The sequence below is a fragment of the Taudactylus pleione genome, unplaced genomic scaffold (assembly GCF_031769625.1).
Source record: "Taudactylus pleione unplaced genomic scaffold, aTauple2 ptg001086l, whole genome shotgun sequence".
Lineage (NCBI taxonomy): Eukaryota > Metazoa > Chordata > Amphibia > Anura > Myobatrachidae > Taudactylus > Taudactylus pleione.
The window spans coordinates 189,382-217,198 of NW_028285487.1; the positions used below are offsets into that span (position 1 = coordinate 189,382).

A 27,817-nucleotide genomic window follows, 5' to 3' on the forward strand; every position below is an offset into this window, starting at 1 on the left:
CTCTATCTATCTATCTATCTATCTATCTATCTATCTATCTATCTATCTATCTATCTATCTGTGTGTGTGTATATGTATGTGTGTGATATTACTATGCCTGACTGGTATGGGTAGTGACGCCCAAGTATGGTAGGTAGGCAGTACTACACAGTTGGCGTGGTTGGACAGTGACCTCACGTACCACTGGAAAATTGTCATCATCCCAAGACATTTTAACGAAACTGTAGCTCTTGCACTAAATAAAAGATGGCGTTTACCGTTCTATGGTTCCTAAACCATGACAGGCGATGATACCAAACACACCTCCTGTATGTATGGATCATAGTTTATAGATCATATCTTGGTGTATTGCTTTATTGTAATCTTTTATTCTCAGGTTTATGTGCGTGACCCGGAAAATGAAGCATCTGCCATGACGGGGCTGCGAGCTCTCCTGTGCCTCTGCCATGCCACCTTGCTGGGTATGTGAATTTGTATATTTCATATCTAAAATAATCCCTCTAGCTGCCAGTCTTCCGTACACAACTGGTGAGGATTGCAGATACAGTAAGTGTATTCTGACCTGTGAGAAAGCCGGGATGAAACTGAGATTGAAAATTCACAAGTTCCTTTAAAACTGTTTTGTGGTTAAACCTCATGATCCCTTCCCAGTGTTGTGCAGCGAAAACTACAATCATCTATTGTCTGACAGAATTTCTCTTAAAGCGGTATCTGTCGCTTACACAGTTGTGTCAGGAGAAAGATAACAGGTCCGTCTGGTTTTGTGTTTGTTTGTTTTTTAAAACGTGCTCTCCGTTTTTACTCTTCAATATTTTATCTGTAACCGGAATTGGCCTTGTGTTTAACCATTAATATCACTTGAATGCTTAAAGATGGGTCTAACTCCACCTTGACAATGGAAGGGGCTGTTCCTGAGGTGGGTGACCCACAATGCACCCTTCTTTACTTGCTGATTAACTCTCAAGTTCCCTAAAAACAGGAAATGGTAAAAAGGATGGATTTGTGTGAGTGTACCAGCTTCTTGCTTCTGTTGCTCGAGTCGCAGCTACGTCCATCTCTAAATCGGCCCCAATGAGTGTAAATACTTTTTCCATATCTGTGACTTATCGTTGCCCCGTTATCAATTACTCATTAATATCTATAGTTCATGTTTGCTCAAAATTCCAACACATCTGCACAGATTTATTGTTGTTTTGGGGTTTATTTTTGTAAGAAATGTCCTTGTCGGAGCAGTTTATGTCTTGTCACTCTGCAGCACGCAGTATTTACTACCGATAGTCTATCGTTTCCCATAGTAATTAACAGCCATGAGATGCTTGTGCAAACACTGATATACCGGGTGCATCCGACATGAATGTGTTTTAATATACGGGTGACATACATAAGGTCAACATTAGAGAAGGTCGACAGGTACAAAAGGTAAACATGGAAATAGTAAACACTTTTTTTTTTTTAAAGCTAAAAACCTTTCGTTATCTACTGGGCCCAAAAAGGGGTGTGGCATGCAAAAAGGGGGCGTAAACTCTCAGCAAGGGGCGTGGGGGTCTGTCCTACTAAAATCACACATAGTATCCCCAATTCAAATTACGCCACACAGTAGGACAATCTTATTCACATTACACCACATAATAGTGAGCCCTTATTCATGTTACGATAGTACCCTTTATACACAATGCCCACAGCAATGCCCCCAGTAGCAGTGCGCAAGACACACCCACGCACAGCACTATACTTCCCCACTCCTGCGCCCGCCGCCATCCTACTGCCCCTTTTGCTTGGTACTATAGGAGAAACGTCATGACATCTCTCCCTTCACCAACTGTGGGAGACGGAAGGCGGAGCTCAGGAGTGAGCTCCAGCCTCCTGCAGCTGCTGCAGGGAAAGAGCTGCCGTGCCCCCGCTGGTAACAAAATCTCTGCGGGCATGCATCAAATGGAGTAGGCAGCTGCGACACCTCTCCAGCCCGGCGCCGGCTAAGCGCCTTGCACTGGTCTTGGGTGCAGCAGCCAATAAGAATCTGCCTGACTCTTAGCAGATTGGCTGCTCTCAGACAGCCACCACGATTGACGTTTTGGCCCCCCCCTCCCGTAAACACTTAAACGAGTTAATGAATGACGGAATGATCATTGTTTCGTCCTTCATTAACATACCACAGGTCTCTAGCGATTATGCTAGGTTTTATGTGCAGCACATCAAACCTAGCGGGAGCGTGCAATCGTCCGTAACAACTGCGCAATGTAGACGATTAGTGGTTGTGAAGCAGTAAATCGGCTCAACATCGCTCCAATGTACCCAGGGTTAGAGGTAGGCACTTACCCGGGGGGTTAGGCTGCAGAAGGGACGGTTAGGTTTAGGGTCCAAGGGGGATGTTTAGGTTAGGGTGAAGATTAGGGTTGGGAAAAAAAAAACATGTTGACTATTTTTGTGTCGATCCTTTCCTACATGTCGACCTTTTGTCACGTCAACATTCTGGTGTTGACCAAATCATTGTCGACCTTTTGCATCACACCCTTAATATACCGAAGTGCAATCTTTTGGGTGGAGATGGGGTGCAGTAGAAAACTATAGTGAGTTTCTTATATGTTGCTATGGATTACAGCAGTATTTCCCAAACGCAGTCCTCAAGGCACCCGAACAGTCCAGGTTTTAAGCATATCCATGCTTGAAAATTGAAACTGATGGTTAAATCAAATTAACTGTGGTACTAATTAAGCAACTTGTTCTCAGCATTAGAAACTGGACTGTTAGGACTTGTGGAGAGAGTTTGGGAACCTCCTGGATTACAGTAACTTTCTACTTGAGACTTTTTCAGAATGCCCCCTCCTCCCTGGTGAGTCTGTATTTGACATTACACTTTAGCTAAAGTTGAAAGTGAAGGAAGTTCTTGTGTCAGAGCACCAGGGTAAATGTTTGTACATTATATAAGTAATACTTCCCTTAAGTGTTCTGGCCCATTGTAATCGGATGCTGTAGCCTCAGAAAACCCAGCTTTGTTCCATTTTAAGAATTTCAAATGAAAATAACCCCAGGTAGAAGGCACACGGCCAATAAACATATCACAATGTGCTCAAACATGTCATCAGGATCCCACCTTAGTCCTGGTGGAAATATTTTGATTTGTTTTCAAATGATCCAGACTTCTAGACTGAATTCACGGAAGTGGCCTGCTGTGAACATTTGACTGCGTCTCACACCCTAAAGGCAACATGACAAGGCCATGGACTGTCGCCATGTCACACACGTCCTCTGGGCCCAAGGCCTTGGGGGCTATTTCTCTTATTTGGGATCCATACTTACCATTTGGACCGTGTTACCTCAGAAATGAGTATTCTCAACCGGTTTCTCTTCTAAAAGGAAGAATGCAATGAAATACTGGTATCCCTTAATCTACAGAGTATCACCAGCAGTGTGTGGTTTAGGTCTGTACCTGAGTGTATGTGCTCCCATGAGGCCTACAGAGCAGAGGCAGCCATTTTGTGAGTGACTCAATACTAATGACTACACAGCTTGTGAATGGACTATGGGCCATATACATCACAGGCATGTTGTTCCTTACAGACTTGAGACCATCATATTGAGGACTCCAGAAAATATTTCTGAGAATGGAACTGAATTCTCCACAGAGAACCAGTGACACTTTGTACTTCAGTGATGTCACCGGTCCTTGTCCCTAATGAAGGGGTGAGCTGTATTGTCTTGCTGGCTGCCTCCATAAAGTGCAGATAAGTGCCCTGTAGAGAGTGAGGTAATGGTGGTATCTTATTTTAACAAGATCTAAGGCCAGCTAAGATGTATCTATTCCCTTTAATATTGTTATTAAACACCAATTTTGTATTCCGAATTATACTTGTCTTATATATAATTATAATCTCTGTTGTATAAGTAGAATATGACTCTCGGGGGAGAGTTGCCCGGAAAATGAGGGTAATGTCCGACTGAAAGCATTGTATGCCAAAAAATATCGTATATCCACCCATATGCAGAGCCCCGAATCTGTCGTCAAGCACTTACACGACACTTACACCCGTGTTTTAAGCTATTTTTGTTATTTCTGTACAGTGAAAAACGTATTTGCTGTATTACAGAGGTTTGTGAAGTCTAATGGCTGCCTAATACCAGAGACCATTCGCATATGCCACAAAAAACTATAGCTTGCTGTGTCTGTATGTCCCCCTATACAGGCACTCTGGGATCTCTGCTTTATAAGCAATAATGCACCCCTACAAATTATGTTGGAAGTTATCTGTGTTTTCTGAGACTTGGGCCACAGCCTTTGTGTGTTACGTGGTTGTGTTACACCTGTGACTTGCGTATGATGTACAGTAAGTAAGATGGCATTAGCCCATATAATCCGTTGACTGACCAGGCGAGAAAATCGTTCTTCTAAGGTATATTTGCATAAGGTAAATGTGTATGGCATTGATAGACTGCTGTCCTACTGGTTCCATCCTTCTCTCACTGTGGGGTCTATTTACTAAGCAGTGTTAGGAGACAGAGTGAAAAGTGATAAGGTGCCAGCCAATCAGCTCCCAGCTGTCATCTCACAGGCTGTGTTTGAAAAATGACAGTTGGGAGCTGATTGGCTGGCACCTTATCACTTTCTTATCATTTTTCATTCTGTCTACTAACACTGCTTAGTAAATTGACCCCTTTATTCTTTACAGCAAGCGGCACCTGTAAACGTGGACTACCATAGAAAGGGCTACTACCTGACTTGTGATACTTTCGTGTCTTTCTCTTTTGCACAGTTACAGCTGTTCTGCAGCCTCCAAAGAACATCAAACTATTATCTGAGAATTTTAGGCATATCTTGACCTGGGAGGACCCCAACAATGTGTCTCCCGTCTACTACAGCGTGGAGCACAGTGAAAATCAGTAAGTCTGCAAAGGATCCAATGAACTTGCATGCACATGAGATGTGAACCCATACGTTCACGAATGTTACAATAGACATGAGTTTGTTATTATATTTCTTGTGGTTGAAGCGAGATAGCAATGCAACGGTCTTACATAGGGTACGTGGGGACAGTTCAATTATCCCTGATGTGCTCATTTTGCTGTGCACCCCTATTGGGGTAAAATGAGTGATGTTGTGCCTTCCATATTGACAGTGCTCCCATGCCAATCTGATGACCCCTCACCAGCATTGTGGATAATTGAATTTTTCCCTGTAGGTTACCCATTTATGTATTACAAAAGTATGACTGTCTACTGTATTTATCAGTTCTGTCCCACCCTCAGCCTGAGTTAGTTCCGTCCCAGATATATTCATTGGAGGTGCTTCCTAACATTACTCCTGATGAGCCTCCTTCTTCTGCTTTTTTTTTTTTTTTTATATATTTATTTTTATTTCCCACCTGATTGGACAATCAGGAAAGTTTAGGCAATAACCACAGCCTGTCCAAACCGCCCACAAATCAAGTGCATTATCATAATGTGTATTAACAAGTAAAGTTGTGCTTTTAACTGTATGGTGTGCATACAATTTGGGCAAACTGGATAGACTTGCATTTAAGCTATGCGTTTCAAGGGTCAGGAGTGATGAAAAAGGACTAATAATGAAACGCGTGGCTTGAACACAAGCCTTTCCCGGTTACCTGAGCTCTAGGCTGGTGCTCTACAACTTCCAAGTATTCCACTGTCATATATATATATATATATATATATATATATATATATATATATATATATATATATATATATATATATATATGCAAATACTGGCTTTGTACCGGCCTCTGTGGTCAAGCATTATTTTAGTGTGTATAAACACTGTGTATAGTGTGAGTCAACAGGAATTAAGTCTGGCCTATGTGCCGTTAACACTTAGGGGTATATTTACTATAGTGCAGGTTTTTAGAAGTGGACTTGTTGCCCATAGCAACCAATTAGAGTCTACTTATTTATCTAGCACGGGTGGGAACCTTTTTTCTGCCGAGGGCCATATTGATATATAGAACATTATTCACGGGCCCGGTGCAGACCACGCCCCCTCCGTGTGACGTCACACGGGGATGATACCACAATCACCGGTGATTACAGCAATGCCTGGACCATCCAGATGATGCTCCGGGGAGATGTAAGGACAGCAGTGTGACCGTCTGAAGCATCCTAAGGACGCTCCAGGCGGCACTAAGGCATAGATTCTGGCTGCAGGGTCCCCCACCCCCCCCCCTCCCCCCCCCCCCCTGCGACACTAAGGTGGCCAGAGTTGTCGTTTCTCGTTGCCCATATTTTTTGTTCGCCAGGTGTGCCGTGTAATTTCCCGTTGCTCCCATCATGCGGGTTTCCCGGTCAGTCAGACTTTAAATGTGTGATAGTGCTATGAGCTGTATTCTGCTAAACAATTTTGGTGGCTGGCACATTGCCAATGCCCCGTGGTACCGTACTCAGTCGTGTTTCTCTCTTTGCTCGTCAGCCAAAAATTTGTTACCGATGGAGGTTGCGCCAATATTACAGCTCGGCACTGTGACCTGACGAAGGCTTTCAGAGACTTAAACGGACGTTACACAGTGCGGGTCAAAATATTCGCAGATCAACGTACTTCAAATGGCTCTCTACCCGAAACGTTTAGTCCAATCTCTAACAGTAAGTATATCCAGTCAGCCCTGTCTGTATACTCCCTGCACCAGCTCCAGTTGTGAGCGGAGTTAGTGGCATCCAGTCACATTGTGCTACTACAGCCAGGCTAATGTACAACTCCTCTTTTTCAGCTGTTCTTGGTCCAGCCATAGTGGATGTTGTTCCTTGTGACCGTTGTATCAGAGTCTCCATCCAACCCCCGGTCTCTCATCTGTGGAGTGAAGAAGAACAGCGAAATGTTACCATGCTGAATTACTTTGTCTATCCAATTCTGGAGTACACCATTCATTTGAAGCAGAACTCGAAGGTAAGGAGAGATTAGTGGGATCATATTTAGAAGCGCTCCGCTAATCTATTTTCTGTCATCTTAAACATCATTCTCTTTGTGATGGGCTGACGGCTAAACGAGAGGTCTGTCTATTGTCTGGTCAACCACTTTAGGACAATATTACAAGCCAGGTGGTAATAGTCAAGGGAGGCTGCTCATAATGGGTTTCTTTTGCAGTGTGTTCCTGGTCACTGTAAAGGGGATTCTCACACTCGCTTACAAAGCCCTAACTCACTCCTCTCGAATTTACATCTCTGACCTCATCTCCCTTCACTCTCCTCTCTGCCCTCTTCGTTCAACAAATGCATGCCGCCTCTCATGCCAACTGATTACCTCCTCCCACTCCTGCCTCCAAGACTTTGCCCGTGCTGCTCCCCACCTCTGGAACTCTCTCCCTCTCCCCATCAGTCTCTCCACCTCTCTACAATCCTTCAAATGGGCTCTCAAGACTCACTACTTCATCAATGCTTTCCAGCACTCATCCTAACTTGCTGCTACATGCTCCCTCCTCCCTGTCTTCCCCATCGGTGTCACCCCTGTATGTCTGCCCCTCCCCTTGAGAATGTAAGCTCTTGCGAGCAGGGCCCTCTACCCTCTTGTGCTTCTCCTTACTTTATTTTCATCTACTTCTTACCCACCACTAGGACACCTATAATTTGGTTGCTTATGCTCAGTTGCTTATTTGGGTGTTATGGCCACCAATGTATCAATGTATATTATCCATGTCCTTGTCCTGCATTGTATTGTATTGTACTGTAAGTTACATTTTTGGTTATGTACTTTGTAAGGCGCTGCGGAACACTTGTGTGCTGAATCTGTATATATCCTTATACACTCAAGAATTCATCTGGCTGCTTCTGTGTTCAGTCTGATCATTAATAAACACTAGTGACCCATTGGAAGCCATGCCATCACACTGCCACAACGCTACAGACCATGAGCAATTCCGAGTCTTCTCCTTACTTTTTTCTTACTATTATCCTGCTACAGGTTGACCTTCGTTTCCTCTGTCCAAAATATGCTGTTCAAGAACTGGGCCGGCTTTTTGTTTTTTTTTGTTTGTTTTGTTTTTGTTTTGACAAAGTCCAATCTTTTGAGGCTTATGATTGGTTTGCACCTTGTGGTGAACCATCTGTATTTACACTTGTGAAGTCTTCTCTTTATGGTAGAATTGAATAATGATATGTCTACGGAGCTTGTTCTTCATTTGTCTGGAAGGGGTTTTTCTGTACCACGGAAAGGATCCTGCGATCATCCGCCACTGTTGTCTTCCGTGCACGTCCATTTTGTGTTGCCGAGCTCGCCAGTACACCTGAACATGCGGCCTCAACATATCCGTGTGTTTTGTGTAAAAAATAGTGTGGAGTTTCCCCTTGAAAGCATAACCAGCTCTATGAGCCAGCTCTGATTCTAAAAACACAAGGGACAAAATGTATAGGGGTCTCCTGTATTTTATGAAGCAGCACTGGGCTCTGTAAGCCAGTCCTGGTTTTAAAAATACGGAGGGGAAAATGGCGTGGGGTTCCTCAACAAACCAGCACCGGGCTCAAACTAGTGTAATGGCCAAAGCATTAGCACCCTAACCTAGTAAGCCCAGGCCTGGCTTAAGCCCGGAACTTTCCCTGCACCCCTGGCCAAGTAGGTAGGTAGGTAGGGGTAGCATATGGCCAATCCCAGGGATAGAGTTCAAGTTGCAAGTTGCAAAGATGTCCCAGCCTTTTTTTCTCTCCACTCTGCTTTCAGAGGATGGTTTTCTTTGGGGCTTTTTGTTAGCTCCTGGGCCTGGAAGCTTCCTATGTACTTTTCCTTAGTTCCAGTCTCTAGGCAGTTCTGTTAGGGACTGAGGTTGTTGCTTCGCTTAGTGGGCTGTACCTGTTTGAACTAGAAACTGAAATTGCAAGGCAGCATGGGTCAGTGTGGGAATCTCTGCTAAACCCCATTTCTCTTCTTCCTTTTTAGAGGTCGAACCCCCTCAGGGTCTCCGGCTTTTGTGCAGGGGGTACTGTATGCACAGCCTCCCTCTGTTCTGCCAGTCCTGTCTTAGGACCTCACTTGGGTCTTTGGCGCTTCTGGAGGCTTTTGTGTCTTTGGGTCAGCCGGTTCTTGACCTTATCCAGGCATGTTCTACTCGGGCCATAAGTGCCTCTTAGGGAATGCGGCTGGGTGCCTTGGTTGGGCAGCTGTGCAGGGAGATTCCTTTGTCCTTCATGCACATCTTCATGTACTTTTCTCTGTTCCACACGTTTGTAACCCCAGTTGCCAGTTTTGGGCGTAAGATTTTGGGCACCACCCGGGCGCTGAGTGTTCTCTAAACTTTTGATGCTTTGGAAAGTTTCACAGTCTGCAGTATTCCCCAGATAGAGCAAAAGAAGATAAATCAATTTCTCTGAGCCAAACTGGGGGACACTTCGTTCCCTCCCTGGTTGTGTTTTTGCATGTTGCGTTCTCCTTTTAGGCTTTGTGTATCATCCAGTACTGCATAGGCAGGGCCATTATGGGCTGGGGCAGCAACCAAGCTGCTCCCCAGGCATTGTGCCCTTGTTACAGCCCTCTCTGCAGACTAAAAGGTTGTATTTGAATCCATTTAAAAATCCCAATGAGGATGGGTTTCAAAATAAATATAACCTATATGCATTTCTCTATTAAGTTGACACCCTTACTATGTAAGCTCTCCCTGGGAATAGACCTCCTCATTCTTGTTCCTCCCCAGCACACGCCCTGTCACCCGTGCTCCGCTCCTTCTCCCCTTCAGTGGCTCCGATTCTGTCTGCTCGCCCGTACGTACAAGGTCACTGAGTACTGCATTTGATTCTCAACCTCAACTCTATCTTCAGCGAGTTGTCCCAGTCATCTGTCCATATTCTATGGCAGGGGAGTTCAACGTGCGGCCCCCCACTACACGTCCCAGCATGCTCACAGTTTTAGCATGACTTAATAGCAAAACTGCAGGCAAGGCATGCTGGGATGTATAGTTCCACAGCACCTGGTGTTCCCTGTTCTAAGTCATGCCTTTTATGTGTTGTCTTTAAGATCTAGTTACCCTGTTTAGGGGAAATGTTTTGTATTTTTACCCTGTACATCTGGTGGCACCTTTAGAAATAAAATGTACAAGTGTGCTCTAATTCAGTAACTGTAAAACCTATTTAAAGTCACATTTTGTTTACGAATAATACAAATATTCTTTTCCTGGCAGGTTGACGACATTGATGTAGAGTTTGGTAGAGAAAACAACACGCTTGTCTCAAATCTGCTGCCCAATACCAATTATTGCATATCTGTAACTGTGGCTACAACTATAAATCTCATGCCTTCTATACCATCTGCATTAAAATGTGTCATCACCGAGCCAAGCCATCCTCATGGTACGTGTGACCCAACTTACCGACTACTCCCATAATGCACTGTATCATTTAGACAACCAGTATTAACAGCTGTGTTTTTATAATCACTCCCCATCCTAGGGATGTCCTTCCCCAGGTAAGTACCAACCCACCTGTCTATGTGTACGCCTACTGCTTCTCTTCCCCCAGATTCATTTGTCAAATGAATAGTTGCACGTGACTGGATGAGTGCCATAGCCGGCCTGTAATGTGCCACCTACCGAATTATGCCGCTCAATCGTTCCAAGTAAACTCAGCACTGTGGTGTAATTAATAACTCAGCCGTGTGATTTTGGAAAATGTGTCATTGTATTTAACCTAAAGCACCCAAAGCACAATAGATAGTTTTACATAATTGTCTATGTTGTCCTCAAATATTGTAATATAATATAAAATATGCTGTGTGTGTGTGTGTGTGTGTGTGTGATATATATATCTCTATCTATCTATCTCTATCGATAGTTTGATGGGTACATATTTATCGGTATCCATCTACCGCACCCTCTTGCACTCACTACTGCCCCTAGCTCCCCATACACTGGCTCACGCCTTATATTTTTCAGTTGTCTCCCCCCTTCCCTTTAGACTGTGAGCTCTATGAGCAGGGCCCTCCTCCCTCCTGTTCTCATTCCCTACTTCTCTTACACACCAGCTACACTAGCTCCCTGGACTCCACTCCTACTACCTAGACCCGTTATCTAAGCCCATGCTAACAGCTGCAGCTTACGCTGAATATTTCCATCGCAGCCCTAGTTTCGGAGGCTGTGTTGAGATTTGTAGTGCTAATTGTTACTTGTCCACTGTATTGTACTGTACTGTTGCCCTGTGTATGGCGCTGCAGACCATGTGTGGCACCCTATAAATAAAGTGTGTGTGTAATATCCATGTAACCCACCCTTGAACTCTCTACTTGAGTTGGATACAATAATATGTAGTTCCAGCTAGACTGTTTTAGCAGGGCGCCATGCCCTATTTCAAAAGGGAAGACTGTGCCCTACTCTACTTGGCGCCCGCCCCGCTAAAACAGCCTGCCGGGTGCCGTCCCCACCCGCAAGCCGCAGTATCCCGCGAGTGGGAGACATTGCAATATAGCGATTACCGCCGGTGACCAATGCGTCCGGTATTATTCACAGAAAAGGGAGAGCTTGGCTGCAGCCCCGCACGCCCCCAAAAGTGATGAGGGGGGCGGGGCATAAAGACACACGCCCTTTCCTCGTGGCCACTCCCCTTTTTCGGAAGCGTGCGCACCGGGGTGCCCTTTCTCTAGGTCCGGCACCCTGCCCGGCGTCGAACCTAGAGTGAAGACTAAATATTTAATGTATAATAACAAACGCAAATTATAAATAAAATGTTTCTCTTTCATTTTTCAGGAACATTTCCCCAGACTCCCACAGTGGGTAAGGTTTTATTATTATTATTATTATTATCCTCCTCTTATTTCTATGGCGCCACAAGGGTTCTGCAGCGCCTTACACAGTACATAAACAACTGAGCAAACAAGAAAACTGCGACTTACAGTAAAAAACAATGTAGGACAATTGCTGCATAGCGATCATAATACTCAAACAGCAAGGCGTCCGCAACCAAGTGTTAGGTGCCATCATTATGGGGAGTTTGGAGTAGATGATCATATGAGTGAGGGAAGCAGAAGCACATGAGGGGAGAGGGCCCTGCTCGTGAGAGCTTACATTCTAACGGGGAAGTTTTAGTGGTAACATCATGTACTATATAACACAACATTGTTATTCTCATTCATTAACACGCCGCATGGATTTTATTTTCAATATTCAATTTTTATTGATTTTCAAAGAGAAATTTTGGACATATATATAATAAAAACATACAGAAAATACACAATAACAATAGAAATAAAATAAACAATAATAACTAACAGAGAGAAAAAATAAATAAATGTAAAAATTGGGGAAAAAATTAAATTACATAAACAACTGACTCCACTTAGAAAGGTACATACAGTATAATTATATCTTTGACTCCATATAGCTTCTTAAATACAGATACCAAAAATATAGCACTGATATGAGGAACATACATTCACTTAGTCGTGACCTCTTCCTTATCCAATCACTTTTCCATACTCAGCTCGATACTCAATATTACCATATAACCTTATTGTAAATTATATCAAATAAAATCTAGAAAATATTATTATATTGTTTAATTCACACAGTCATCCTGTCCACCTTTTATGATTTCTGTATTCGGTCCATACAAACCAGCGGACCAAGGGGTTAGAGATTGATGACGAGTATTTGGCCCCTGCCGTTTCGAATTCGTAATGGGCCTGAATTTTATTTTCAATAGCTTGTATATTGGGAATAATATTAGATTTCCACTGCTGAGCTATTAGTAATTTTGTAGAGATTAATATATGTCCCAAAACATAACGATCACTACTGGAGATGGGTCCCCGATATATATGGAACATAGCTATTAAAGTATCCGGATCTATAGAAATCTTCAAAACCCGGGTTATGAGATTAAATACTTGGTTCCAAAGTGATTGAACCATGGGACATGTCCAGAACACGTGTGGTAGTGTACCCACCATCCCACAATGCCGCCAACAGAGATTGGAAACCGAAGGCCAAATCTTATGAAGTTTCTCTGGGGTTAGGTACCATCTATGTAGCAATTTATAGTACTGTTCTACATGAGAAACACATTTTGAGAGTGCAAAACAGTTACGGAAAACTAACTGCCAATCTTCTTCAGTCAAAGAGCATGACAGATCTGATTCCCATTTAATCAGGGAGGAAAATTTAGAGGGTTTTATGGAATCAGTTATAAGAGAGTACCACCAGGTTATGCTACCCTTAGATGTAATTGTATCCATCCTTTTCTTTAAATATTGAGGTATTTTACTAATATGGTGAGGGGCATTAATTACATTATATAACCAGTGACGTAATTGTAAAAATTTAAAGAAATCTTTTGTCGGAATAGAAAACTTCTCACAAATCTGAGCAAAGGAGTTCAACTTGTCTTCAGTAGTTACATCACCAAGGGAAAGTGCCCCCCCTTTCTATCCAATTATCAAAACACAAATTCGGAATAAGGGTCGCAATTCCCCTAAGGGAGAGGTTAGTAGTGGGAAGAGAAAAGTCATTCAGTCTAGAAACTACTTCGAGCCAAGCCTTCCTAGTGGACATGATAGCTGTTAAATACTTTGGACTGTTGATCTTACTGGATTGAGGCAGCCATAGCATATCAGTCAAAGGTAGTGGGAGTATTGCGTCCCTCTCTAACATAACCCATATTTTTGGCTTGTCAAATTCGAACCAATCTCCAATTTGGCTCATTAAACATGCTAATTGATATATTTGCAAATTTGGAAATGCCAATCCCCCATTCTGTTTTGGTAAGGATAAAATATTCCTAGCTATTCTAGGCTTCTTACTATTCCAGACATATGTAATAAACAGTTTATGAAATTTATCCAATACATATCTTGGAACCAGCACCGGAATTGTTCTAAAAAGATACATCAGCTTGGGAAGAAGCATCATTTTTAATACAGCAATTCATCCCCGCCAAGAAACCTCCTGCAGCATCCAATCTTTCAGTAATAAAGATAGCATGTTCAATAAAGGAAGGTAATTCCTGGATATTATATTAGAAATATGGGGTGTAATTTGGATCCCTAATGGAGCGTACACACGGTCAGATTTGTCAGACTTGTCAGATTTGTCAGATGAACGATTAAACGATTTGAACGATTTTACCAAAGTTTTGAACGATTTGAACGATTGAACGATTTTTGACTGCATTAAAATGAATGGAATCGTCCAAGTCTGACTGCAAACACATCAGATATCAGAAATCGTTATCTGACCATCGGGAACGCGCATCGTTGATCGTCCATCGTTCAGGCATGTCAGATATGAACGATTTTCCTTCAGATATGAACGACTGAACGATTTTTAAATCGTTATCGTTCATATCTGAAGGAAAAATCTGATCGTGTGTATGCACCATAAGTATTTAAGGCTCCTAGTTTTCCAAACATATGAGTAAGATGCCTTGAGCGAGATGAGCATATTTGGTTCAATATTGATCGGGAGAGCTTCAGTCTTGGATGTGTTCAATTTATAATATGAAACATGCGAATAATTCACTAGTAAGTCATGGAGCTTTGACAAACTAGAAATGGGATGAGTGAGGGTCAATAGCACATCGTCTGCAAATAAACATATTTTATTGTGTACTCCTGCAACGATAGGTCCTTGAATATCTGATGTGGATCTGATAGACTCTGCCAAAGGTTCAATAGCTAGCGCAAATATTAGCGGGGATAATGGACAGCCCTGGCGAGTGCCGTTAGTTATATCAAACCCATTGGAAAGCATACCATTTGAAAACACTTTGGCTGTGGGATTAGAGTACAGGGCCATTATAGAGGACAAGGCTCTATTACCTATTCCAAAGCGCTGTAACACCGCCGTTAAATAGCCCCAGTGGAGTCTATCGAAAGCCTTCTCCGCATCCAAGGAAAGCACCAACAATGGCTCACCCGAATCGGAGAAGGTCTCAATCAAATCTATTACTCGTCTGGTGCTGTCAGGGGCTTGGCGGCCCGAGACAAACCCCACTTGATCTTGGTGAATCAGGGATGGTAAAAGTAATTTCAATCTATTTGCAATCAATTTTGCGTAGATCTTAATATCCGTATTTAATAATGCTATCGGGCGATAATTGGAAATAAGGGAGGGGTTCTTATTTGGTTTTGGAAATGCCACTAATCTGGCTTCCAACATTTCCTTGGGTAGAGAGCCGCATTCTGAAACTTTATTAAACAGATTTACCAATATGGGATTCAGCAACTCTCTGAATTCTTTATAAAATTTATTGATAAACCCATCTGGTCGCGGAGCTTTTTCTAAGGGTAGCGATTTAATCACTTCATCTACCTCTTTGATCGACCATGACTCATTCAGGGAAGCGACAGCTGTGTCATCTAAGGAAGGGAGTCGTATGCTATTCAGGAATTTATCAATATCTATCGTGGTCGGTTGGGGAGTTAACGGATCATCTTTTAAATTATATAATTTAGAATAATAGTCGGCAAAGGCGTTTGCTATTTCAAAAGGGTCGGTTACTTTAGTTCCTTTGGAATTGTAAATCATCTTAACTCGTTCCTTAGCTATTTTGCTCCTTAATTTCCTTGCCAACATTCTTCCCGCCCTGTCGCCATGGATATAGTATTTCTGTTTTAATTTAAAAATGTTTCTATGGACTACTTCCAAAGCCAGTACATTCCACTCCTCTCTAGTTTTTAAAAGTTCTCGATAAATTTTATCATTAAGAGGTGAAATTTTATGTCTGGCATCCAGGTCAGCCAACTTTACCTCTAAATCTATTCTATTCTTAATAGAGGTTTTCCTAAGTCTCGCCGCTGCTTGAATGGCTGATCCTCTCACCACCGCCTTAAGGGTGCACCAATGATTATCCAAAGAGGTGTCTTCAGGTTTATTTGTTTCCAAGAACAATTTAGTAGATTCCATAATGGTCTGTCTAGCTGTGGGGTTATTCAGAAGGTAAGCACCCATACGCCATGGTCTAGGCGGAATCCTATATGATTCAACATCCCATTGTAAGACAATGGCTGAGTGGTCTGACCATGCAACAGGCAATATAATAGCTTTCCTAAATTGCCATAATGTCCATTTATCTGATAACGCTAAGTCAATCCTTGAATAGGATCGGTGCACATGGGAGTAGAATGTGTAGTCTCTGGTCGTAGGGTTTTTTGCCCTCCAGATATCGTAGATATCATACTCCGATATTATTCTATTAAACACTTTAGAGTGATTTAGAACCTGCTGTGGCTGTAGCTTATTAGTGGGAGAAGATTTATATAAGGAAGGATCTAGCACCATGTTAAAATCTCCCACTAAAATAACCTTGCCCTTGCTATGTTGTAGGAGAATGGCACAGAATTTTCTGCAGAATACAGTTTGTTTAGCATTTGGGGCATATACCGTGGCTAATGTGACTATCTTGTTTTCTAATTTCCCCATCAAGATAAGGTAGCGGCCGTTAGGGTCTACAATTTGGTCCTCTAGTATAAAGTGACAGGAGCTTGCAAATAATATAGCCACCCCAGCTTTTTTTTGTGGACCATTGGACAAATACGCTGTTGGGTAATAAGAATTAGTAAATTTCGGGGGAGCTGAGCAAATAAAATGGGTCTCTTGGATCGCAACTATATGGGCTTTATGTTTATGGAAAAAGTTAAGGGCCAATCGCCTTTTGTTGGGCGAGTTTAGCCCTTTAACATTTAAAGACAATAGCTTAACCATGGAGTCACAATACCATATTTATAACTTATGCCATATCTAACCACGTAAAACATCTGGTGTATACACATAGTACCTTTAGAGCAAAAAGTAAAATTAAATAAAAAAATAATTGCGCTTCCAAGACAGGCGGAAAAACAGCTGTATAGATAAAGCAAAAAAAGGAGGGGAAAACAAATTAGGGGAGGAAAAATATAGCACCTTATGGGAGCTATTTGAGACCACCTCCTGAGGTGGCACATACTAGGTATATAGTGGGGGTAGCGACCACCCCCACCACTCCATAATAAACACTCAAAATAGAAATATCAATCTGCTATTATCAACGAAGACAAAAAAAACAAACACATTGAAATGCTTATCAATTTATCTAACCTTTCCAGATACTGTTGGAGCCAACTAACTGGAGATAGAAGATATATTATATATCTAAAGGCACTAAACGCAATAGCCTCTTAGATTGACTTATGGCACACCCTGCGATTATGAAGAAAATTACAAATACTGTAATATTACTTAAGTGCATTCGCGTTCGACTCTTGGACTTTTGACCAACGATGCCGAAATATTCTCTAGGTTCCAAGCGGCCATCAGCTGGACACCATCTTCCGGCGATGACACTACTGTGGTTGACCCATTTCGAGCAATCAGCAGTTTGGTGGGGAAACCCCACCGATAGGGTATATTAGCTTTTCGTAGAGCCTTTGTAACTGAGTAGAAAGATCTGCGCTTAGCTAACGTGGAAGCCGATAGGTCTCCAAAGATTTGAAGGTCGCCTAGAACCGGTCCTGCTATGTCGGAAGATCTTGCTGCTCGTAATACTGCTTCTTTGATATGAAAGTAATGGAGTCTCATGAGTGTATCTCTGGATGAGCCCTCTGGGGCATTTCTGGATTTGGGTAGTCGATGAATCCTATCTATCAGAAAGTCAGTTGTGGTAACTGTAGGAAGAAGCTTCGTAAACAAATCAGTGGCATACTCTTTGAGATCTGAGTTGGTCACGGACTCTGGAATACCCCTGATTTTGATATTGTTACGCCGGAATCTATCTTCCATGTCTCCGACTTTATCTCTCGGGGTAGTCACTTCTGATTGAAGTTGTTCGTGTAGCGTAATTAAATCGTTGTGGGACTTGACCACTTCTTCTAATTTATTTTCTAAGTGATCCGTCCTTTCTCCCAAGCTATCCACTGACTGCTGACAGGTCTGGAGTGCAGATTTAAATTCCAAGGATATATCCGATTTAAAGGATGCCAAAAGGAGCTTCATGGTTCCCACTGTCAAGGGTGCATCCTGAAATCGGTAGCTAATTCTAACAAATTATGCTCCTGTTTGAGCTCTGCATCTGATTTTAAAGTAAATTGCACGTGTAATATCCTGAAAAGCTATCCTTATATATATTCGTGAATTGAATTACTGTTTCCAGAAACCCCCCCCCCCCCCCAGCTGCTGCCAGAGTTATTTAAGAGATATTGGCCCAGATTTATCAAGAGTGATATTCTTGTTACTCTTAAACAGTGCTCCAGCCAATCAGTGCCTAACTGTAATGCGTTTGAAAAATGACAGGAGCTGATTGGTTGAAGCACCATTTATGATTAGTAATGAGTGAGAAGAATATTGCTCATTGATAAATCTCAGTCTTATAGTATTATATTTGATGTAATTTCCTTATATATCCTGCTATTGAGACTATCACAATCTCAGATAGTATATTCTGTGCAGCAGGGCTGTGTGTTTGGTTTGCTGTATGGATGCTTTTCCTGCCTGCCAGCTGAGTGTATTTAAGTCCTCCCATTCCTGGGGTCATTTATCCAAAGGATAAGTGTGAAAAGTGGGGTTAATAGTTGATTGCCAGTATTTGCTGTTCCCTCACTTAGTGGATTGCACTAGAGCCTGTAGTTTCCTGTACTGTAGCTTAGCAGTACAGGGTTTTAGTTGAAGTAGTGTCCCTTTGTAGAAGGAGCCATGGTGTAATATTAAGGCTCCTGGTGGTTATTCTGTCTGAGGTGCAGTGTACAGTTCCAGGCCTCTACGTACCGCTTCCCTCCAGCTACTTGCCCCGATTGGTGAGTTCCTGGGGCAATTGGTGGGGCGCAACGGCTCTCCTCCTCCAACTGGTGCAGGGATTCCAGTCAGTCCTCTGCTCTTCTCAGTGGCTTCCGCTGGACTGGACACTGCTACTGCACCCGCTCTACGGCAAACACCTCTGTGCTCCGGCTTCTCAAGCCGCTGGATCAGTGTTCAGTATTATTTCCGGCGCGGCTGATGTAAGATTACTGCTATCCTCCTGGCGTGTTTGAGATGGAGGCAAAGTCCACACCACCTGTACAGCGGGCTCTTATTCTATATCCCTCGGCCGCGAGACTGCAGCGCATTTCCGCCGAGGGCTTGAATCAGCTGCCACCCCCTGTTCCCTGGCACATATGGCTTCCAGTATATTCCCAAGTTCACTGCCATCAGTGTTAAAATAATCCTTGCCCAGCTCCTTCTCTAGTGCACAGGGCTCCAAACATTTGTACAACACAATGTACCTGGTGTAAGATGATGGCTGACATTTCACAACAAAGGTCAATTGTGCAGGACCAAATGTATGTCCGATCAAAATCCCTCCTGATGTAAAATAACCCAAAGGTGCTGTGTGTGTGTGTGTTGTGTATAATGTGCAGTTGTTTTTGCAGGACATGCACCTAATAATAATTTGTTTATCATTACAGAAAGCAACACACTCCTTATAGTAGTCTCTGTGGTCTGTGCTGCCGTCCTATTGGTTGTTTTGTTGCTTACCTTATTTGGACTGGACAGAGCGGGGTATATCTTCTATGGGACGACTTACTTTCCCAAAGTCCTGGTGTGTATCCTATGCTTTTCTCATGTATTTAGTTGTCACTGCTTTGTGTCCTTACACAACAATACACCTTTGCTTCACCCTTTTGTTTTCTTAGTCCAAGCCTAGAAATGTACCCTCCAATTACTCCTCTAGATCTCCCATGCATACAGATGGCAGATCTGAGTTCATTATATGATCTATGTGTAGTCTTCATTCTAGCACGCTGCACCTGTCACATCCCATGCAGTTCCTCTTTCCTGCCTGGGGTGTCGCGCTCTGCTCTGGTGCTTCTAGCACACCCTGGTCTGTATCTCGGAAGTTTTTTGCATCTGCTGTGTGCTAGAAGCACATGGGCAGAGGGCGACACCCCAGACAGGAAAGAGGAACTGCACTAATTGTTTTTTTGTGTTTTTATTATTATTATATTTTTATTTATACATTTGTGACATGAGAGCCTGTGTCGGGTCTCCTATGCTGTCCACAGTGATGAGCACAGTGTGGCCTGGTCTATATTACCCCATAAAGAACTGCTACATAATTTATGATTGCTAAGACAGGCCCAGTGCTATTAGCTCACTGTGCGGAACGGATTCTTCCTTTTATGAATCTGTTAGTAGCATTCTGCAGGGTCTATGTACTAAGCTGCATCCAGATCCTTACAGAACACTGCAGTGTAATAGAAGGCAGGTGACCGGTGATTACTCCGTGGGTCACCGTTTTACAAATTCCCAGAAAGGTGGTAGATAAAGATTGTGGCTAAAATGTCCAAATTTAAAATATTTTATTTTTAAAAAAGATTTTAAAAAATTTTGTATTTAGAACTACTCAGCATAGGTATTAAATCATGGTTATGGGAGATAAAGAAGTTTAACGTCCTTTTTTTTTATTATTGTTAAAATCATAGAAACATGGTGGCAATGATTGTATGTATCTAGAGAATGTAATAATCCTCCGAGATCTGCCCCGTCTCCAATTATGCACGCGCAGTGAGAGCCGAGGCGTGTGCCCCAATGGATCCCACTGCTAGGGAGATGGGACAGACCTAGAAGAGCAGGAGAACCCGCTGGGCGCCATGAGTGGAGTAAGTATGGGGTGGGACAGAGCAGGGGGAAGGCTCGGAGCAGAGGAGGGCGGGATGATGGAGCAGACTGAGGTGACCCGGCATATGCTACGTCCCTTTTACTAGTTTTTAATCACCATGTATGAAAGAAAAATAAGAGTGATGTGGAAGCTACAGTCAGTGGGACCCTGATTACCCCATTATCTCGCTGTAACGTCCTAGCTGCCTCCATCTACAACATGGCACCTTCCCTAGCCCATGCAGCCATGTCCTCACTAGCTCAACTACACTACTAATCCTACTAGCTCATCAGGATCCGCTTGGCTGCAGCTTGTGGTCTCCTCGCTCCCCTCCCCCCTGGGGACATCCCGTGTGGGCAGGAGTTGAAGACTGGATAAAATAAGGTGCTCAGACCCAGACATGCTTTAACCCACTTTAATGACCAAGACGATGTATATTAAAATTGGGGGTAGGGGGGCGGGTGGTGTGGTTTTATTGTTTTGGTTTTTTTTTCATTGTTTGAGGGATTGTGTTTAATTCCTGATCACCTATATGAAAATGGGGGGAAAAAAACTTTAGAACAAATCCACTGAATGCATTGTCATTTTTTAGCATCTTACGCCATTTTGTTTTCCATACAAGCATAGGTTATATGGGAAGTAACAGAGAAAGTACTGAAGAACATCTTCCTTCCAAAATAATAACCGGCACCAGCCGCTTCTTTGTAAGACCTTCCGTACACTATAGAATCCACTTTTATCTTAATCTGACGTTATCCCTTAAAATTTTACTTCAGAGAGCGCTGCGTTATGGACTATTGTGATTTAGTCACTTGACAATCTATATTCCTGGAAAAGCAGGGCCGGATCCTCAGACGGACGCTTCTGCGACTTTATGCATAAACGGCTACAAGCCCTTCCCTGGTGTACAGCCGTGCGTCTGCCTGTGCAAGGGCTAGACACCCACTTTGAGCTTCTTTGGACGCTGAAATACCGTTTAGTGCATCTTTAGACGCAACCATCGGTCGCTCCATCAACACTTGCCCAAGTTCCGTGCTAGGTGCAGATTTTCCATCAGTGTATGGCTTCCACTGTGAGTGATTATACGCAGCCAGTTCAGCGACACAGGCCAGGTCTGTGCGTCTGAATAGTCACTGCCCAGGAACGCCCCAATACATTGTCAAGACAATCCTGAGGCCGTGCATCCCAATCGCAACTGTCACTCTGTGCTCACAGACTCCAGACGCATGTGCAGTAGAATTAAATCGCTCAACTGATTGCATCCCCATTCCAAATCAGCAGTGTGATATAATAGATGGTTAAATGGTCGGCAATGTCTAGATAGACACCAGATATTAGACCAGTGATTTTCAACCCTTTCAACTCGAGGCACACTACACAAGATTTTAAAATTGCCAAGGCACACTGGCTATGCGGTGTGCACACTATCTGGCTATGCGGTGTGCACACTATCTGGCTATGCGGTGTGCACACTATCTGGCTATGCGCGTGACCAATTCAAAAAAAAAACAAAACAAACATTGGCTCCCACATAAAAATATACACGCACATTGGCCTCCACAGGAATAAAACACACTACAGTACTAGTGCGCTGAGCTGACCACCGCGACACACTTGACAACCGCTCGTGGCACAGTGGTTGAAAAACGCTGTATTAGACAGACCATAGGTCGATAGGAACAAAAGGTTGACATGGAAGGTTGACAGGTGTGTGTCGACACGTGTATGTGTGTGTATATATATAATTATACACACACACACACACACTCGGGTCCATAAATATTGGGACATTGACAGAATTTTCATATTTTGGCCTCTCTTCACCACCACAATGGCTTTGAAATGAAACAAGATGTGCTTTAACTGCAGACTTTCAGTTTTAATTTGAGGGAAATTACATCCAAATCAGGTGAACGGTGTAGGAATTACAACGGTTTCTACATGTGCCTCCCACTTTTTAAGGGGCCAAAAGTAATGGGACTATCAACTCAAAAGCTATTTCATGGACAGGTGTGGACTATTCCCTTCACGTTTTATGGACCTGTCTCTGTGTGTATATATGTGTGTATATATGTATGTATATATATATATATATATATATATATATATATAATTTTATTTATTTTTAACCCTAATCTTCACTCTAATGGTGCATACACACGGTCAGATTTTCCTCCAGATCTGTACAATAACTATTTAAAAAAATCGTTCATATGTGAAGGTAAATCTGACATGTTTGTCAGATGAACGATATCTGACATCTGATGTGTTTGCAGTCAGATTTGGACGATTCCATTCATTTTAATGCAGTCAGAAATCGTTCAAATCACTGGTCAAATCGTTCAATCATTCATCTGACCATGTGTATGCACCATAACCCTCCCTCCTGGTTCTTAACCATCCCTTCTAGTGCCTAACCCTTTAAAGAACAACAAAAAAATGTTGCTCTTTCTGTGTCGATATTTTGTCCCTGTCGACCGATTGTCTGCTGCCTATCTAGACATTGTCAACCTTTTTTTAATGTAGATCTATAATTTGGATACCCCGAGTCAAACCCTCAATGTTAATATTTCTGACTCCATGACCATCTTGGAGGGTGGGCAAGCCTGGCAGTATGTGATCGTTAATGTCTATAGTGTGGTGTTTTCCTAACCGTACCCATTTTCTTTCTCTTCAAGAAATCCATCCCGGCATCAGCAAGTATATTTAGTGGAAGCAATGAATTTAGTTGGCCGACGTGCATTGTCCCCGTAGAGATCATGGACAAAAAAATTGAGGTGGAGGACAACCAGGATAAAGTGAAATCCTGCGGAGAAGGTTATGCCAGCAGAAATAAACTCCTGACCAATTCTCACAGTGACACGTGTGGCACCGCCAGTAGTGGTCAACTGCCATCGGCTACGTCTTCATCTGAAGAATCGGGTGGGCAATCTACTGACTCTTCTGAAGAAGACACTTCTTCTTCGCTGCTTCCAACAGACGTGGACCTACCTGCAGTATCACAAGGCAGCGACTCTTCCAATATACCTGTGCCAGTTAATGAATTGAATAAGACTTCAAGTACCCTGTTCAACAATAGTGGGGTTTTTGACATAAATCTGAACTCCGTATCCATAGCGGATCCGGAGGATGCATGGGCAGGTTTCAGTCACGAAGGGGCTACAAAGGCGGAGCCAGTGATTTTAATGAGCCCCCACGGAGCTGGGATTACATTGGACTCGGAGAATTGCAAAGATTTCCCCTGTGAAATAAGTGTTGACGAACTGAGGGTGTATACTTTCGAGGGTGGAAGCATTGAGGAAGAAGAAGAGGACTGTGATGAAAATGAGGGTTCTGATGAACACCGTGCTACTGGTTACATGAGGAGATGACTTGTACATTGTATAGTTTTTGTGAACACTGGTCCTTTTTTTTATTTTCTTTTTTAATTGAGAAAATATAGGAGCGTCCTATATTATCAGGTCAATAAGGAACCACTGTTTTTTATATACAACCATTGTTATTCATGGAACCATTGCTGTTCAACTTCACAAATTATGATAGTACAACCATTATATTAACATTGTTTTACTTGTTACTCTCTCCAGTCCTTTTAAATCGGAGCCATTTCAAACATAAAGCTGGCTTATTACAGTTGTGATATCTGCATCAGCACAGCCGATGCAGATATCACAACTTGATGGGCATATTTAAATTCCTGTCCCGTTGTGATACCTGGCCAGACATATCGAGCGGCCGATTGGTAAGTGTGTATATCTTACCCAATCGGCCACTCTGTCGGTGCGACCACCAGTCAGCCGCTGGGTCGGTGTAGTGTGTACGCAGCTTTAGAAGAATTGCTAAAAAACATTTTGTGCTTCTGGTAGTTTATCGAGAAACACAAGTCTGTACACACTTTACATAGGAAATCCAACATGTTGGATAATCTTGATTCCCTGATTCTAACCCGGAAATTAGTGAGCCTGTCATTGTTAACATGCTTTTTCCCATGATTCGCCGATCATCGATGTCCGAGGAAGAACTGCTCCAGGAGTGCGAGTACCATATACTAGGGCAGCAGTCCACTGGCTGCGACAACTTGAGCCCTCAAGAATCCTGTGTGGTGCTTTGCAGTCAGGAGCCACTAGGGGGCATTGTGTCTAATGAATCCAGGAGGCCTATTACAAGTCCCCGCCAGAAGGCGCTTACTGTGCAGTGGCTGAATACCACGGCTGGGTAAAGGGGTTACAACCCCTCTCTACATGTCAACTGTGTCCGCACTAGAATAAGTGAACACTTATTTATTAAATATATTTTTAAATACTTATACAATTCTCTGTGAGCACACCAGGCTGTATCTCTCACATTAATGTTACACAATCATAGTATACACATTCAAATACATTTTAAACACACATTTGCAACCTTGGCACATCGCACTTCGATTTAACCCTTGTGGCTACGCAGTGCAAGTCAATCTCCATGGCTGCAGTGCCCATTTTAACACACGGGGGTCCAGCCTTAGCCCACGATACAGATTTATCTTTTCTAATATTTTATCTAGAATGTCCTCTCACCACCTCCAACTCAAGGAAAAGTTAATTATCTCAACAGATGTTACCTACCTGACCATCTCAATCTCACTGGGAGTCATCCTTGACTTGGAACTGTCCATTGTTCCCCATATCCGTCCTGTATCCCATTCCCGTTACAAGTATGAAACATTTCCAGCATACACACTGTATGTGTATGCATTGTCTTATTAAATGTTCTTATTACTTGTCTTCCCCATCCAGACTATCACTTACACAATCTGAATCCATTGGCTACGATCCGGTCTGCCAGCCCTTATTTTGGTTGCCTGAATGTATAAGATGCTTCTACTAACATTGGGCACCAGCATTTATCGTTTCCCTTGTCTAAGACTAGCTCTTAACTCTTCCCCTTCTTTCTACCAAAAATTTATGCCTTTTATCCACATTAATTGCTGGGCTGCACTACACGTCAAGGCTTAAACCTCCAAACCAACATTGCTGTGTGACTGGATCATATAGCCTCACCAAGCACTTTTTCCATTACAGTCAGGCTGGACCTATATGCACTATAGGCCTGATTCAGCTATGGGAATAGAGGGCCTGATTCAGAGTCGGGCGCTCTTTCAGAGCGGCATTTTTTTTTTTTCGAGAGTCTGCATCCTGGCTGCTCGCTAAGATGTGGGTGACCACCCACAGCTTTTGCAAGCGGCCTGGTGATGGTCGCGACCATCGGGCTTGCGACGAGACCATTGTGGTAGGGTATCATCCATCACAAGCCCCAGTGAGTTTCCGGCTCTAATAGAGCCGGAAGCTCACTACTGAGGCCGCCCCCAAACGGCAGGCGTTCCTTCGGGAACGCCTCCGTTTGGCCAGCCACCCCCCCCTGCCTGGCTCTAAAATGGGGTGAGCTGTCAATCACAATCGCCCGTCGCTGGCCAGGTCTCGCGCATGCGCACGGCAGAGCCGGCTCCAGCATGCGCAGTGGGGGACCATCGACCTGCTTGCGAGCGCTGTGCACTCGCGAGTGGGTCTGAATCAGGCCCAGAGTACGATATAGAAAGTTACTTTGAACTTAGACAAACCATGTTGCAATGCAAGGGGTGCAAATACATAAAGCAAAAATTTGCAAGGAAGGTAAATACTAGCTGTTTTTGCATGTAGCCCACAAATGCTGGGCAGCTTTATTGTTACATTGCAAATTAGATGTCAGTTTGGACACCTCCCAAATCTAAATTTCTGCACATTTTAAATCTGCCCCCCCTGCAGTGCAGCCTGGTGTTACCAAGATGCACAGTTATTTGCGGTTTTTAAGGTGCGTACACACTAGAAGACTCGCAAAAGATGCAATGTCGCCAACTATTTCTCTTGAACTACCCCAGCAACTTCCGGACAAACGATATTTTGCATAAACTGTGCAATCTGACAAACGATCTGACCAATGACCTTAATCTCGATAACGAGATTGCCAGATCTTACTGCATGTAGGTAAGAACTGAGGATAAAACAAACTACCTGCCGGACTGCGCATCGTTATCGTTAGTGGTGAATGCACGATTTGTCATTGCGAAGCGCAGGAATCGGCCAAATCGTGCAAAATGTCATCTAGTGTGTACGCACCTTTACTCTATTCCCAAAGCTGAATCCGGCCCTATGTATGTATTTGTCAGACTCCTATTTTCCTATAGAGTGTAAGTTACCCTCCTACATCTGTCTCTGTTTAGTTTTTTTTTAATTGTTTTTTTTTATTTTACTATGTCGTTTGAACCCACCTGTAAAGCAGCAGAGTATGCTGGTGCTATGTAAATAAATGTTTTACAGTTTTTCCTAAAGTCGTTGTATTATTTTTTTTGAGTTTTTCAGTATACAGTACATAAAGGAAGAGGACAGAGATTGTAGATGCATTCCAATTTCAAACTAAAAGCTAGGTATCCGTGTAGGCAATTGTACGTTTTAGAATGGAATGCAATAAGCCAATTGCTATACAGTACAGAAGGATGAAGCTGTCATGTAACTATATCCTAAGCATGTCAGAGCCTCCGTTCCAGATAGTGAATAGAGCCGAGATGTATATATGAAAGTAACAAAATAATATATTTTTTTTAACAAATTCATAAAATAAATAGAAAACTGTAATAACACAAGAGAGTAATAAATAAACGTCAGGAGACCACGATCCATCTTTTTTTTGGGGGGGGGGGGGAAGAGAGAGTCAGCTAGCAGATGACAATGCGATGGGTGGGGGAATATAGCTAAAGTAGTGTATGAAAATAGTGGTCAGTTTTAAATGGTAATCAGATGATTAGTTAGAAAGAAGTTGGTAGGAGCACCAGTAGGAATCTTGGAAACAATGCAGTATAGCTCGTTTTGTCACAGCATAAAGTGTATTTGACTTTTTTTCCAATGCTGAAAAAGATTTGGTATAAAAGTCTTTGCTGAGCGAGATCTCCAGTCTATACAAGAAGAGGGGGCTAGAGGTCACCAACTCCAATGGTGGCTGTAAGGATTAGTAGTCGCTGTTGGGAAATGGCCTCACAGCCATTATTATTTAGGTTACACTAGAGAAGGATGCTAAGTTCTAATGATTAGTTACTACACAAATGTATTGCTCTTTGTGCCACAGCTAATGACCGTATATGCATCTAAGCTATTTATGCACAAAGGTAACGGAAAGTGCACAGATCATGGCTTTATTGTAACAGTAAGACCTGATGTGAATGCAAATAACTGGAAACTCTGGAAATATAACTGGTGAGTGCCTGACATCGCCCTGTGAGTGCTAATCCTAG

At 42.9% G+C, this 27,817-nt stretch overlaps 1 protein-coding gene across 4 annotated transcripts in view; it reads left to right on the forward strand.

Moving 5' to 3' along the window:
• Positions 1 to 26,860, forward strand: part of LOC148453789 (interferon alpha/beta receptor 2-like) — a 41,648-nt gene extending 14,788 nt beyond the window's left edge. For 3 of the 4 annotated variants that reach the window (XM_088461716.1, XM_088461713.1, XM_088461715.1), the window contains 8 exons: positions 377 to 461; positions 4,749 to 4,875; positions 6,419 to 6,588; positions 6,714 to 6,889; positions 10,104 to 10,272; positions 11,661 to 11,687; positions 19,325 to 19,458; positions 23,196 to 26,860. In XM_088461716.1, the coding sequence (XP_088317842.1) occupies positions 413 to 461; positions 4,749 to 4,875; positions 6,419 to 6,588; positions 6,714 to 6,889; positions 10,104 to 10,272; positions 11,661 to 11,687; positions 19,325 to 19,458; positions 23,196 to 23,888 (1,545 nt within the window). In that variant the 5' untranslated portion in view covers positions 377 to 412 and the 3' untranslated portion in view covers positions 23,889 to 26,860. The remainder of the gene's footprint in view (positions 1 to 376; positions 462 to 4,748; positions 4,876 to 6,418; positions 6,589 to 6,713; positions 6,890 to 10,103; positions 10,273 to 11,660; positions 11,688 to 19,324; positions 19,459 to 23,195) is intronic. The other variant, XM_088461714.1, reaches the window with a different exon arrangement.
• Positions 26,861 to 27,817: the final 957 nt, after the last annotated feature.